The 13,956-nt window shown below is 44.6% G+C and overlaps 6 protein-coding genes across 6 annotated transcripts; 3 read left to right on the top strand and 3 right to left on the bottom strand.

Annotated features, from left to right (window-relative positions):
- Positions 1-55: 55 nt before the first annotated feature.
- Positions 56-2,325, top strand: JR316_0002478 (uncharacterized protein; the record flags this gene model as incomplete). Its single annotated transcript, XM_047888270.1, has 8 exons — positions 56-115; positions 165-220; positions 270-324; positions 391-474; positions 530-601; positions 654-1,956; positions 2,010-2,092; positions 2,146-2,325. 8 exons carry the CDS (start codon positions 56-58, stop codon positions 2,323-2,325), a joined length of 1,893 nt encoding a protein of 630 aa, XP_047753193.1.
- A 165-nt stretch (positions 2,326-2,490) lies between these two features.
- On the bottom strand, positions 2,491-4,610 carry JR316_0002477 (GTPase-activating protein gyp1; the record flags this gene model as incomplete). Its single annotated transcript, XM_047888269.1, has 9 exons — positions 2,491-2,622; positions 2,679-2,774; positions 2,831-2,958; positions 3,016-3,198; positions 3,249-3,363; positions 3,413-3,607; positions 3,660-3,730; positions 3,782-3,976; positions 4,040-4,610. The coding sequence occupies 9 exons, from the start codon at positions 4,608-4,610 to the stop codon at positions 2,491-2,493; spliced, it is 1,686 nt and encodes a 561-aa protein (XP_047753192.1).
- A 192-nt stretch (positions 4,611-4,802) lies between these two features.
- JR316_0002476 (4-hydroxy-4-methyl-2-oxoglutarate aldolase) lies at positions 4,803-5,580 on the top strand (the record flags this gene model as incomplete). Its single annotated transcript, XM_047888268.1, has 2 exons — positions 4,803-5,094; positions 5,159-5,580. 2 exons carry the CDS (start codon positions 4,803-4,805, stop codon positions 5,578-5,580), a joined length of 714 nt encoding a protein of 237 aa, XP_047753191.1.
- A 105-nt stretch (positions 5,581-5,685) lies between these two features.
- Positions 5,686-8,512, bottom strand: JR316_0002475 (DNA polymerase kappa; the record flags this gene model as incomplete). Its single annotated transcript, XM_047888267.1, has 14 exons — positions 5,686-6,258; positions 6,308-6,418; positions 6,470-6,528; positions 6,589-6,728; positions 6,788-6,939; positions 6,993-7,127; positions 7,195-7,209; positions 7,266-7,277; positions 7,333-7,467; positions 7,925-7,996; positions 8,052-8,080; positions 8,145-8,232; positions 8,289-8,358; positions 8,415-8,512. 14 exons carry the CDS (start codon positions 8,510-8,512, stop codon positions 5,686-5,688), a joined length of 1,689 nt encoding a protein of 562 aa, XP_047753190.1.
- Positions 8,513-9,150: 638 nt separating this feature from the next.
- Positions 9,151-11,103, bottom strand: JR316_0002474 (Metacaspase-3; the record flags this gene model as incomplete). Its single annotated transcript, XM_047888266.1, has 1 exon — positions 9,151-11,103. One exon carries the CDS (start codon positions 11,101-11,103, stop codon positions 9,151-9,153), a length of 1,953 nt encoding a protein of 650 aa, XP_047753189.1.
- Positions 11,104-11,916: 813 nt separating this feature from the next.
- JR316_0002473 (Vacuolar protein sorting-associated protein 30) lies at positions 11,917-13,655 on the top strand (the record flags this gene model as incomplete). The annotated part of the gene is made up of 6 exons (XM_047888265.1): positions 11,917-11,961; positions 12,021-12,805; positions 12,853-13,060; positions 13,112-13,200; positions 13,250-13,462; positions 13,517-13,655. The coding sequence occupies 6 exons, from the start codon at positions 11,917-11,919 to the stop codon at positions 13,653-13,655; spliced, it is 1,479 nt and encodes a 492-aa protein (XP_047753188.1).
- Positions 13,656-13,956: the final 301 nt, after the last annotated feature.

Raw genomic sequence — 13,956 nt, 5'->3', positions numbered from 1 at the left:
CCGCATCTGCCACTCTGCAGAGGCATCTGTTTATTTCATAACTTTCATAACTAACATGAAGCGTCAAGCCGACAAGCAAATCGCAAGGGATGACCGCGAGGAGGAAGAAATTGAGGTTCCGAATCTATCTTTTCAAATCTTCATTTTGCTCAACGTTTGAACAGGAGAACCCTGGGCAAGGGTTCAAGAAGGCGGATGAGAATGTTTTGGCTACGAGGGTGTCCGTTAACTCACTAATGGACGATATCTTTTATTAACTAAGCCTACAGGATTCGTGGCCTTCCTAAACGCGGAGGAGCCCGCGCACCCGACAATATACCATCAGTAACTATTAAGCAATTTATTGGAACGTTACGGATAGAAGAACTCATCCCGACCTCGTTATTATAGCCCACCTCTTCACCTCTTGCACCGGCTTCAACTCCGGGTATAACCACATTCAACACTGGCCCTATTGGGACACCTGTGACAAGTGTTTGTAGTGTAAACTCACTCTCATAACAGCCATTACTCATCATTTGGCGTCTAGTCACCTTTCTCCACTGGAGTTGCATTTAAGACAACTACAGAGACAGGAGACAAGCTTCCCAATGCTTCGAATGTGAGCCAGCATTCTTCATTGAATACCTTCATAAATATTAACACAACAATAGAACTTCTTCTCTGTAAAACCTTCATTTTCCCCTTTTACAACCACACTATCCCAGCCTTCGTCAGGGTTTTCTCCTTCATCAAACCCCTTTTCTAACTCTCCGTCTTCCGCAAGTAATACATCAAAAACATTTGCTTCGATAATCAGCAATTCCAGCACGGCCAACCCGCTAAACCCAACTCCCCAGACTGCTCACAGTTCTAGCAGTGCAAAACCTTTCAATGATTCTGTTCCCGAAAAGTACTATACAGATCTCCGTGGGTTGAATACATCTGTTCTTTCCGCCATTACGAAAACAGTGGAAAGTGATCCCTTCATCGACATATCGGAACTTTTAGAGCAGTATAAAACCCTCCGCTTGAAAATCCAAAAAGATTTCGACGAATCATCCAGTCTGGACCCAAAGCCCACTCCAAAGAGTGATATGTCGGCACCAGTAGTAAGTAACACACCTGCCATGCCTGTTCCTCCAGCTTCATTTACGGGTTTCAACGCCGGGAAAACAACGACAATGAGCCCTACGCCGGCCACCACTGGGTCTCCCAAGAGTAGTCTGTTCGATTTTAAAGCAATTGGTTCTGGTGCATCAAATCCTTTTGCAGTGGCAAAAGATGCTACGGCTACCCCTAGCGTATTCGGAAACTCGTCATCAACCACGCCGATTGCATCCTCTGCCACTCCTCCTCCTACTGTGCCATCTTTCTTTGCTTTCAGTGATTCATCGACCAAAACATCTACATCCTCGCCTTTTGGTACTTTTGGTAACCCCGCACCTTCTGTATTCAATGTGGGAGGCACGTCTACTTCAACCTCCAATACGAAGTCAGTATTCGGTTCTTTGCCGACAAAGGCAACCACTCCGTTTGGTGGGTTCGGATCAACTCCTACCGATAAATCCGACAAGCCTACATCCTTCAATCCCTTTGGTGGCCCAGACAAGCCGCCGGGAAGTTTCACATTTGGGAAACCTTCTCCTTCCACTGAGGCTCCCAAGACCGCCTCCTTATTTGGATCTGGAAATTCAGCATCAACATTTGGAGGAGAAAAATCATCTACTGAAAACACGACAGTTGAGAAGCCTACTTCAGACGATGCTACACCTCAGACAACTGTGGACAATGCTTCACCCACAACTACAGAAGGAGCCGATCCAGCTACGTCGGGTTTAATGGCCAGTATTAACCCTCATGATGAAGATGGAGAGGGCGAGGAAAACGAAGAGACAACTCATAGTTCAAGATTGAAAGCCTACAAACTAACTAAGGATGCTGAGGGCTCTATGAAATGGGTGAACATTGGATCTGGTTAAGCGTCTGATTCGGTTACTGTTATTCCAACTACTGACAAAACTCTTAAGGCCTTTTGAAATTGAAAAAAGACAAGACTAGTGGAGCACGTCGGGTGCTGTTACGAAATAGTACAAACGGGAAAGTCATTATGGTGTGTATAATTCTTTATTTCTTATGAATGTCACTCCACAAACTTGATTATAGAATTTCAATTTGTACTCGGGTCTCAAACCCACACAAACCAAGAACTCCGTGACGTTCATGGGCCATGATGCGGGAACTTCTCAAACGTACTCTGTGCGTATGCCGACTGAAACCGATGCCCAAGAACTTAAGGGAGCTCTTGAGCGAGAAATCGCATTCGTCAAAGCCAAAGAACCTTGAGGGGTGACTGGGTTCATTTATACCATGTCAATAGCTCTTGGTTTAATATGAACGTTTCACATTTACTCTTTGGCACATCGCACATTTCGTTAGTCGCTGTGTTCGCATTGTACAATGTTTGACGCTAGATACGTGTCCATAAATAACAATACAGTGAGTGAGATTTCATTTGCCATTGAAATGGCTTTGTGCGTTGTGCCATATTGAGTTGAGAACAAACGCTTCGCTAAGAAGCATTTCAATTTCGTGATCTCCCCAATCTTGGGTTGGCAAGGACTGTAAAAACATGATGATTCCCTGAGGAAAATACCATTTGTTAAGCAGCCTCGCATGACGTATTGTTTGCAACACACTTGGAAATCCATTTTTCTTAATTTATCACTCCAGCGCACCAGGAATGCTGAGCAAACATATAAGTGGAACTGGGAAAATGCATCAGGGCCTTCTGCCTGCAGCACCAAAGAGAAATTTCAGAAATGCGACACACGAAGGATAGATTACTCACTAGGTATGTATCCCACATCCGAATGGTATTCTGCACGCTAATCTCTCGCATTAACAAACAATTCATCCAGCGGAACGCGAATTGCATGAATTCAACATTCTGCGACTCCAAGTGAGCGGATAAAGGAGCTGGGAAACTCTATGAGCTGGGAGAAGGAAAAAAGTACATCGCGAAGAGCTACAGACCATCGATGCGTGCAACTAGCTCCGCCATCCGCCTTACACTTCTCTGGATCCCGGGTTGGGCAAAGATATAATTGTCCTGGATTCCGTCAAGTAGCCGAGATAGACACCAAAAAGAATCGGCTTCTATCGCCAATAGAGCATGTGAAGGGAGGAGAGAGGTATCAAATTCTTCGGGCTCAGAATCTGTGTTCTATCAGTATGTATGTCAGTGTCGAGCTGTATAAATTCATCACCTATATAAGCCGAAAGGAAAACTTGGAAAAAGGGAGTCACAAGATCATTGATCCCTTGCACATAACCACTAGCTGGATGTCTGATGGCCCAGACATATAGAATGCGCTCGAGGCTCTGTGGTTTCCAGATTAGTTGAGAAAGTGGTATAGAACCTAGTATTCACCCGCTGTGTTGTTTCATGCATCCATAACCGAACACCGGGTCGAGTTCTAGGGACGTCAATCTCGATTTGATGCCATATTTGTTGATCTAGTCCTTCCCTCCCTCTGGCAAAAGCAAGATCTACCATGTTTTGATATTCGCCTCGTTTCCTTTTCAGAGTACTCGAACGTAGAGGTGTTGGTAGAGGTAAATATCCCTAATTCCATTAGTTTCAGTATTGTATCAAGTAGTTGTCAAAAACGACTAACGAGCAACAATTGCCAGGCCATAGGACGAAGATCATTTGGTATGCCAGCCCATGCCAGTTTCCGCAACTCGCCTAGATTCATCGGTAAGAAGATGTCTAAAGATGGTCATAGCGGCTACACACTAATATTGACGTCTTGACTGGATAGGCATTCTACGAACTTGTGTCTGCGATTCGATCGAATAGAGTTTTCACGAAGAATCTTTTCCGATCTTTCGCGCTGATGAGTCGAGGGTATAGGCTTGTTTTCTGACTGGTAAGTTGGCAACGGTGAGGAACCCCTAAGACGACTACGATTTATGATGCCATTAAGAGGATCTAAGTGCAACACATGACTATATTTTCAGTAACACAATGCATAAGCACCAAAGGTTATTTTACCTGTGACGATGTCGTCGATATCTAAGCGTATAGAACCATAGTTATGTTTTGGTTTAGATTGGAGGGGAATCTGAGCGTCATTTGTATCTGTTGCATTTGCTTCAGGTTCAAGATCGCCCAAGATCATATCGCCTTCTACATCTAGATCCCCAGAGCCGGTAGAATATCGATCGTATTCACCATCCTTTGTCTGAGCTCTTTGAGTGCTTTGACCTTCTCCATCTTTCCCGCCATGGGATGTACGGATCATAGTCCAACCATTCTTCGGAGCGGCTTCAGCCAATGAGTTGTCTGATTTTGGAGGGTATGAACTGGGCGCTTGGAGATGCGTATATGAGAAAGCTAATGTTGACGAAGATGAATTAGAAGATGTCCTTGGAACCATCTTCGGGGCCGTTGTTGATGAAGCTGCGGGCGGACGATTCCATGAAGAATTTAGGGTCGACTGACGAGGAGACTCTGAATCTGAGGTGCTGTCCCAGGCATCATCTTCGCCCCAGTCGGCATTTTTTGAAAAATGGGATGAGTGTATGCCAATATGGGGACGAGCAGGAGGCGACCGAGGATTCATTATGCTGGATACAATTAGGAGCTTGTTCACGACATGAGTTTGAAATTGGACATAATTCTGCCATTGACGTTCTGAGAGTAAAAGCAATAGTCACTTTACACGTGCGACTCTATATTATCTTATCTTATCTATTGACTGAAGTCAAAGAGTCCGTCCGTCGGGTATCCGTTACCCTGTTTTCTTTCTACCTTCATGAATCGTGCATTCTCTACCATCAACACTGTTTTGAAGGCCATGTCGAACCCCTCTTTGAAAGATTTCTCAACATGCGAGATATCTGACGCCTTGATCAAACTCTCTGTCCCCCACGGAGGCCATATCCCTGACATCCATATGACCTGCCCGAGCCCAGACGTTAAATTATGCAGCCCAGCATACACTGTCCAAATGGTGCTAGCATCAAACACAACCGCTCCAAAGCTTACTGCCCACTTTGTTGACACTGCTCCTGCAGGCTCAGTCATCGTCATCGATGCACCTCCCGGTTCAGTGCTGTTTTATCTGGCTTCGCCCGATCTATGTCCACTTATGAATTCATCGTGAGGTAGAGGCTAAAAGTGCAGTGTGGGGAGGGCTCATGACTGCAGGTGCGCAAGCGCGTGGTGTAACTGGCGTCGTTATATCTGGTCGCTGCAGAGACCTTGCAGAGCACAGAGCACTCGGTTTTCCAGTTTTCTCTCGCGGACATTCAACTCTTGGACAATCCCCATTCACGAGACCATCTGCCATAAACATCGAGTTAACCATAACCCCTCAAGGCCCAGGTGCAGACAGCTTCCCTGCTGTTACTATTCAACCCGGTGACTGGATTGTTGCCGATGAGGATGGCATTGTATGTGTTCCACGAGATCTTGAAGCTCAGGTGGTCGATTTGGCCTTCAAAGGGAGGGAAATCGACGCTCGCTGTATGGAAGATATCAAGGCAGGAAAAGGTATCCAGCAGTCTTTCAAGCAGCACAGAGGGAAATGAACTGTTCAGCGACGTTGAACCTAATTTACTGAAAATACAAATTCCAAATTCCAATAAAAAATGACATCTAAAATACATACATACATACATGTTCAAAGGGTGTCCTCATTTCCCCCGTTTGGAAGAACCTGGTTTTTTTGGATTTTCGGGTTTTGCATTGAATTTTTTTCGTGGTTCTGGTTTAGGCCATCCCTTGTAGGTGGCGGTACTTTTGATAATTTTCGTAGCAGAACCTTGAGCCTCCATGATAGCACCACGACTTAAGCAGAAATCAACATGAGCATTGAGGCCCTGATTATCGGTTTCCAAGGTCTTGCTACAGATTGGGCATTCATGTGTTTCTACAGCTTTGATAGACTTTGGGCTGAATGGCTTTGCCTCGCTGTTACTTCTTGGTCTCGAGGGCGGGCCCAGATCGCTTGCAGAAGCATGTGCGTTGGACGTTGAATGAGGTGGTCGCCTCGAGGGAGATATCGAAGTGTCTAGATTCTCCTGGATATTCGTCAGGTCGATAATCTCATCACCTTCAAAAGAATCGTCTTCTAGCTTGTAGTCCGTCTCATCATGTTCATGGTATCCAGGCATAGCCTCCTCCATGTAATCGTGATCTTCCAGCTCTTCATTTGATAACTTGGCTCGTTTCCGAGGGCTTCCATTTTTACTAGCAGGCTCAAAAAACTAAAGAATGTTAGCCAAGACGCAAGATAGATCCAACAGAAATACGAACGCGCTTGATACCGTTCGTCCCTGTATCTCGAAGGTCTTTCAGTTTAGTTACTCGTAGGCCGATAAGTCGAATTGTAACAGGTAGCTCCGGTGCAAGCAGTTCCTTCCCAATCTGACCATGAATGAGGGAAAGCAAGTAGATTTAAAAAAATATCCCACAAACCTCAAAAAGCTCCTCTTTTTTCGTTACCCAATGGTTAAGTGACTTCGCCCGAGTAAACACTGAACAGAATCAGCATTCAGTTTATGGAAGAACTTCAAACTCCATCTCGTGAAACAGACCTTGATATGTATTTAGCTTGAATTTTAATGTAACCGTTCGCCCTGCCCAACCATTTTCTTCCATATCTCTCTCCAGTTCGTCAGCAACCTCGGCCAGTTTCTCGTGGATCTGTTGGATATTCCTCAGAGACGGAAACGTTCTGGGTCATAATTATTTATTGAGGGAGATATGTAGTAAAGTGTCTGGAAAAAACAGTACCTTTCGGCACCTATGCTCTTTCGTTCCTCCCGTCGATAGGCCTCGACAGTGTTGCTTGCAATGCCCAAGTAGGTTCGTAGTAAAAAAACCAGACCAAATTGTTTGTCCATCAATGAAAGAACGGCTCTCTGCGTATAGATGTCTCCACAAGTCTGATAATATTTTGTTTTAATATAGTCACTTACTATAACACTATACAACACACCTTGATACCAATTGCATCCAGTAACCTTTCATTAACCCGACCAATTCCCGGGACCTTGCGGATGGAGAGATCGTGCATGAAACTTTTGATAGACTCGGAATCGAATTCAAGCTGGAACTGCCCGTTGGGTTTATTCTGCACAAAAAAAACAAACATATGTTAATTTCCGAATTTGCTTAAACAGTATGACATAGATACTGACCTTGTCGGAACATATCTGAAAGTCGTAAATTTCCATTAGAGCGAAAGAGCCGAGCACGGTGAAATGCACACCTTTGCAAGCATCTGATTGCATTTTAGATGTCAATTAACTCTGCCCCGAGTATACAATTAGACACACCTTGTTTGGAGCTATTCCAGCGCTGACTGTCAGTTTAGTCTCTCGAAATACAGTTTCTCGCATTTCCTTGACGCATTCTTCGGCCGTCATTGAGTGTTCCTCACAATACAATGTAATACTTTGATTGCGGATCAGCTACAAAATGTCTGGGGTAGGAAATAAATATCGCATACTTTAGATACCCCTCATCACATCCAGCTGGACACATATCTGGGTCATATCTGTGAAATATCTCCATCACCTTGCTTGACATTTCCGAATATCTGGCAAAATGGTTGGGAATAAATATGAGTTCTGGACAGAGTTTCTTTGCGATGAAGCCTATGTCGATATTAAAAATTCCGTTTGGCGGCATTTGAAGGCCATGACTTGCCCGCCATTCCAGACCGAACTCCGTATTTTCTGGCGTCATATGATGCAGTCGTCAAAACCCCCTTTCCAACCTAAGTAAACATGAGGTGGGATCTCCAAAATAATCACATGGAACGCCTTACAGCAAAAGGTTTCCCTTTGAGATCTGGGTTGTCCAACAATTCTACACTCTTTAATCGAATGTCATTGAATTCATTAAATAACGATCTGGCTAACTCACTGCATAGAATGCATCCATATCGACGTGAACAATGATTTGAGTTAGGTCTCGTTGAGATTCAATCTTGTTTATCTGTGCCATGCTAGATGACATATTGGTTAACGGGTAATATAATCAATCCACTTACCATCTGGTCAACAGCTGCCTCTATTTTCGCTAGAAATAGTGTATTGGTTTAGGGCACCCGAGTCACAGATTTTACACAAGGGCTCAAACACACCGATATCAACTCCATTTATTGCCTCGTCCCTTTGTTTCAATATCCTGTTAATTTTAATCGTTAACTCCTTGTCCTTCTTTTTTTCATTCTGTTGCAAGCTCTATATTATTCCTCCATGGATGGCTGAATGTCATATATACGCACTTCATAGAACTTGGATCCCTTGGAGGCATCGGAGATAATTCGATTTATTTCAGTTTGATCTTTAGCTAGTCTGATATCCATGTTAGACAGTTTGAATAGGAATTGATTTGGGAAGAATCGACAGACCCCGCCTTCCCGGACGAAGGACCCGCAAGACGTTTCACTAAGCTTTCAGTTTCTTGAGAGAATTTGATGGGTTGTTCGGTGGATAGATATGACGCCATTGATTTGGTAAGAAAACACAATTATTGGAGGCACTGATTTTCCATGTAGGATGTCTCGAAGGCTGAAGCTAAGAAATGCAAACGGCGAGTCGAAGGACCGAACCTGCAATTGGATGCAATGGAACTTGAATCTTGGCTGAGCTTTATGTTGAGCTGGACAGTGCAATTGAGACTTCTGAGAAATTTTGACTTTATGAAGTCCGAAAAGCACCACTGTAACAAAAACTTGGGTGGAATGCAATGATCGGGGACGGTAAGTTGGAAATCAAGGTATTTAGCCAGGGGCACAACTAGCCAGTGTTGTGACCTGGTGTGACCCATTGTAATTGTATGAACGCGTGACATCGATCACGCGGTTCATGTGACATTATCACAATGACGTCACGCGTGTACATGGCCGAGCTTACAATGTAAGTTAACATATATGCAATAAGATTGTAAAAATATGAGTAAATTTAGTAGGCTGTTGAAATAGAAAGAAAGAAGAGTGCTACTGGGCTGAAATGATGGTGTGGCAATATTGAAAATAATATACAAACTAGCACTGATATACCATTCTACAGGTCTATCCCGGAGCAATCACGGCTCAGTAGACCTACGTAGAGTCGGCATCGGTTTGCAGATGACTATAGACTCCATCAAGAATTTCCATCTGGATGTCTGAGGAATGTGAGAGACGCAAGTGCTGTATCCCATATTATTTCTCTTCCGGAATCCGTGAGAATATTCCTTGCTACTTGCGTTTTCTGATCAATCCAATATGGGAGTGGGTCTTGTTCCAAGAGCTCCATTTCAACTGGGACGGATGATAGAAAAAGTTTAAGATATGCAAGGTTGACATTATTTTTGCCTGCTGAGGACAGAGCTTCCGCACCAAATCGACCAGCCCCAATACTGAGAGAGCCATCACGCGGGAGAGGTGCACACTGATAGGAATCTGGTTTATATATCAAGGTGCTGCGGTAGCAGTTAGGGTCCATGTAGAATAGATATGGCCATATATCAATTTTGGACTTGTTGTGAAGAGCGATGTCATAGACGGCTCCGTTTTGGTGAATCAGCGTCGCCCTTCCGTTAAGGAGATAACTATGCCCAACCTTCGACCAAGAAATAGGATCCAAACGAGAAATTTCCATCTCTACAAGGTCCCGCAAAGGGTTATCGACATTGTGACGAAGAAGATGAAGATTGAAACGAGCAGCATCGTCTATAACGGCAAGTGGGCTCTTATCTTCGATCTCGACAAAATGACGATCCTTCTCAGGATACACAGCATTTTTCTGCGCAAGTACAGAGCATCTCTGTCTGAGTGAGAGTAAAAGGTCTGCGGTATTGGGGTTCGTGACCCTTGAGATACTGACACCACTTTTGAAGGGAGTCACGGAATCTTGTTCTTTCGGAAACGACTTCTTCAGTTTAAATATACGTAGTAGAGAAAGAAGTGTCGATTTAAAATAGACGCAAAAAGGCCGCCGATTGTTCCACTGGATGACTTTCGCCCAGCACAATTCAGGTATGTCGATGTTTTGAAGTTTAATCCGGGCGACACAGCTAGTAGGATTGACTTCAGAAACAACTGAAAGGGCAATCGGTGGATTGAAAGAACAACGGTAGTTATGAAGATGCAGAGATATTTCACTGCCCTCGACAACGCCATGAATTGTGCCAAGGTTAACCTTAAGCAACTTGGAGACTTTATCGAAGGTAGTAGGGGTAAAGAGGCTATCGGGCGTGAATGGTACCTGATTGAATAAAACCTTCCCTTTCTGACTACCAAAACAGACGAATCTTTGAGATTCCCCATCGATTTCGAGAAGGTAGTCGATAAGAGCAGTATATGTTGTGCGATAAAGAGGCATGTGCGATGCTGCTTCAAGGAAGCATGAAGTAAAACGGCCTCCATCTTTGCCCTCGACAGCCTTGTGCCCAGGCGGACATGCTGCCAGCAGCGTATGCACAGATAACGGATTGAAAAACCCATAACTGGAGTTTTGAAGTTTGCCACGAGCGCCGACCCATAGGTCACGATACAAATCCTCTGAGGTGGCCTTCGTCGTCTTGGTCCAACGAGTGATGGAGCGATCGCGATCGTTAACTGAATTTTGATTGGGTGAAAAGCAACAATCGAAAAAGAGTGTAATATTGTCCCCTTTAACAGAGGCAAGGTCGTCAAGCATGGCGTAGAGTGAGCGGTCGGAGATACCTGAGACCCGGCCATGATGGGACTTAGTGTCGTGGTCGTAAGGGCAAAGGACTTCGACAGTTCCCTTCTTTTTCTCCTCTTGGCCAAGGAACCAACCAACAGGAGCAGGCATGCAACTTCCATGCCCCGCAAAATATAGAAAAATGGAATCACCCGGTTCAATGGAAGGATTGTTGACTAGGTGCGCCATGAACGAATCTTCTATTTTATTTTTCGTGGCATGGTGGTCCAGAAGAAGACATATGTGATCTTTTGGGACATTCAGCTCGTTCGCCAACCAACGCTTCATTTTTTTGGCATCTTCTACGCAAGAATGAAGATTCCAAACATTTCCCGATTTGTAGGAGTCAATCCCTATTAGCAACGCAAATATACGACTGGCAGTCATCTAAGACATTATTAGCGATATAATGATGATATATTAAACATATTCACTCACTGTGTCTTTGCGACAAGCTTGAAGCCTAAGTATAAAGGTAAGAAGAGCGATAGTTAGTGGCAAAACAAGTTGTGTGGTATAAGTATTCCCTCAGCGCGTGCAATGCATGCTTAGTCCAGATCGCATGCAAAGCTTCGAGACGCAAGACATTAAAGACACCATTAGAGCACATGTTCTACCTTTCGACCTCTGTGATCGAACGAGTATAGAGCCGTGTCCATTCTCAAGAACCATGTACCGTCCCGGACGGCGTACAACTAGCTGAGGTTGGAGTCTGGCGAGTCAGCTTTTGCAGTTCCTCCTCGTTGGACTACGCTGCCCAAGGAGATATGCCTATGGATCTGGGTAAGTTAAATAACATTCAATCGCCCCGAAGCGCCAACTTTTGAGCACCCATGAGGAAAAAGGGCCTAAAACGTCAACAATGCCCGATTTCTATCAAAATCTAGAGGTGACGTGTCGGACACAATGAAACGATCAAATAGGAAGCTCTGAAAAGGTATAACAAGGGATTGGTCAACATAATACGGTCCAAGTACGGTCGCTGAACGAGAAAAGCAAGGATACAAGGCAAAGGTCATTGCAGACTTGTGGTGTGTACAAGCAAACGCAAATAATAGACTGTACGGCATATGCCATAACGCGAGTGACTTCAGTCTCCGTGAGGGCTTTGTAACTCTTACATTTCACTTCATTGCACCCCAATACACTCTTGATTCATCGATCACTGCTATATAACTCTCTGACGTTACTTTCAAAGCTATGAGTTTTGGACCTGTGTGTCAACAATGTAAAGAACCCCTTCAGGTAGACAACTATACAATGTTGGATTTCTGGTGCAGCCTTTGATGAAATGTCCTGGCTAGATAGACGGCTCACTCATAGACCTGGCACCGTCAGCGTATGATATGATTGTCGCTTCTTTGCCTTCTTCCTCGACACCGATATCGACATCCAACAAAGTCCTAGAACAATCTGACACGGGACAAGGATCGCCATCAAAAGCAGCGTGGCACCATGCTAAATCATCTAGTAAATCCTTCGGGAGTAACCTATCTTCTCGTGCTCAAGGGAAACAAGCGCAACGTAGTACCCCTCTTCCAAATGAATCGTTCGTCCTACTGCAAGACAGCATTATTCGGAACATTCCCTCACCAATCCCATCGCCAACACGAACCAGGAGAAGCACAACTATTAAACCCAAGTCCACCCCTACAAAAACAGTCGCGAGAAACGAACCGCAATCTCGAACACAGGAACAGGACCATGCCGATCCATCACCCTTATCGCATCACCTACGCTCGACCGCTCGTTTATTCAACCTATTATCTACGCGAACTGACATTGATCACCCTCTTTGCGCAGAGTGTACCCAAATCCTTTTGACAAACCTGCAGCGGAAGTTGGATGAAACAAAGAAGGAGAGAGACGGTTATATTGCCTTCGAGAAGGAGGTTCGCAAAGAAAAAGAGAAGGAAGCTCAGACTCCTTTCTCAAAGGAGGAGACCGAACGGAGGATAGAAAGGCTGAAACAGGAGGAAGCCATCGCCATTGAGCAATTGAAAGAAGCTGAAAGGGAAAGGGAACAATTGGATTTTGAATTGCAACAGCTAGAGACAAGCGAGAAGGCCCTTGAACTTGAAGAAGCTGAGTGAGTATAGCAGTTTTCTTCTGACTTGACCTGCTAACCTCGATCAGATTTTGGCAATCATACAACGACCACACCTTAGGTTTAGAACATCAAGCTTCACAGCTAGCGGCTTTGCGAGCAGCATATGTTTCTGGAGTTGCCACACTGGAGAAACTTGAGAGAACTAATGTTTACAACGACGCGTTTTGCATTGGTCATGACGGAGTATTTGGAACGATCAACGGTCTTCGTCTCGGACGAGTTCCTGGGATACCAGTATGCCCCTACTTTTTCGCTAGCTGGTTTACGTTATAACCACATTCTTAGGTTGAATGGGCGGAGATCAACGCTGCTTGGGGCCAAACACTGCTTCTCCTTTACACCATTGCCCGCAAGCTTGACTACACCTTCGAAAAGTTCGTTGAAAGTCGTCGACATTGCTTTTTATTAACATCTTTTTTACAGTTACCGTTTAGTTCCGATGGGATCTTTTTCCAGGATTGAAAAAACAACAGGGGACAAGGCCAACTATGAGCTATACGGATCTGGGGATCTGCACTTCGGAAGGCTGCTGCATAACCGCCGGTTCGATATAGCAATGGTGGCTTTTCTTGACTGTTTGAAGCATTTGATGGATCATGTTAAGTCGCAGGACTCTACTGTCGACTTCCCTCATCAGTGAGTTATTCCAGCTCTAATCTTAGAAGGCATCAACCCTGAATTTGCGGAAAGGATATCAAAGGATAAGATAGGCGATGTTTCTGTTAAGCTCCAGTTTAACCAAGAGGAAGCGTGGACGCGATCGCTTCGACATGTTCTCCTGGCCCTTAAAATCTGCCTTAAATGGGCAACCAATGGCGCTAACGGTTGATCTCATGACTGTCTGATGTATCAGCAATTTATTCTCGTCCTTCGCCCTCGTGGTTATGTGGCGTAATAGGAAAGGACGCGCACACTGACTGTAGTGGTATAGAGGCACAGGTGCCTTGTCGTTCAAAGATGATTAGATATTGCTTGCTGTTGTGACTGATATGTCTAATGAAGTGACGAGATCATGTCGTAATTCTTTAGTTATATTGTGTTTTGGATGGCCCTACGGTCCTCAGACCTGAATCTTCACCTGGATCCATTCAATCTATTTCTCTGTGTCTCCTTTTTCCCGTGGGCTGACG

Source organism: Psilocybe cubensis, chromosome 2 (assembly GCF_017499595.1).
Source record: "Psilocybe cubensis strain MGC-MH-2018 chromosome 2, whole genome shotgun sequence".
In the NCBI taxonomy this organism is placed as follows: domain Eukaryota; kingdom Fungi; phylum Basidiomycota; class Agaricomycetes; order Agaricales; family Agrocybaceae; genus Psilocybe; species Psilocybe cubensis.
Note: the sequence above shows the minus strand (reverse complement) of the source record. Positions and strands in the feature narration are given on the sequence as shown.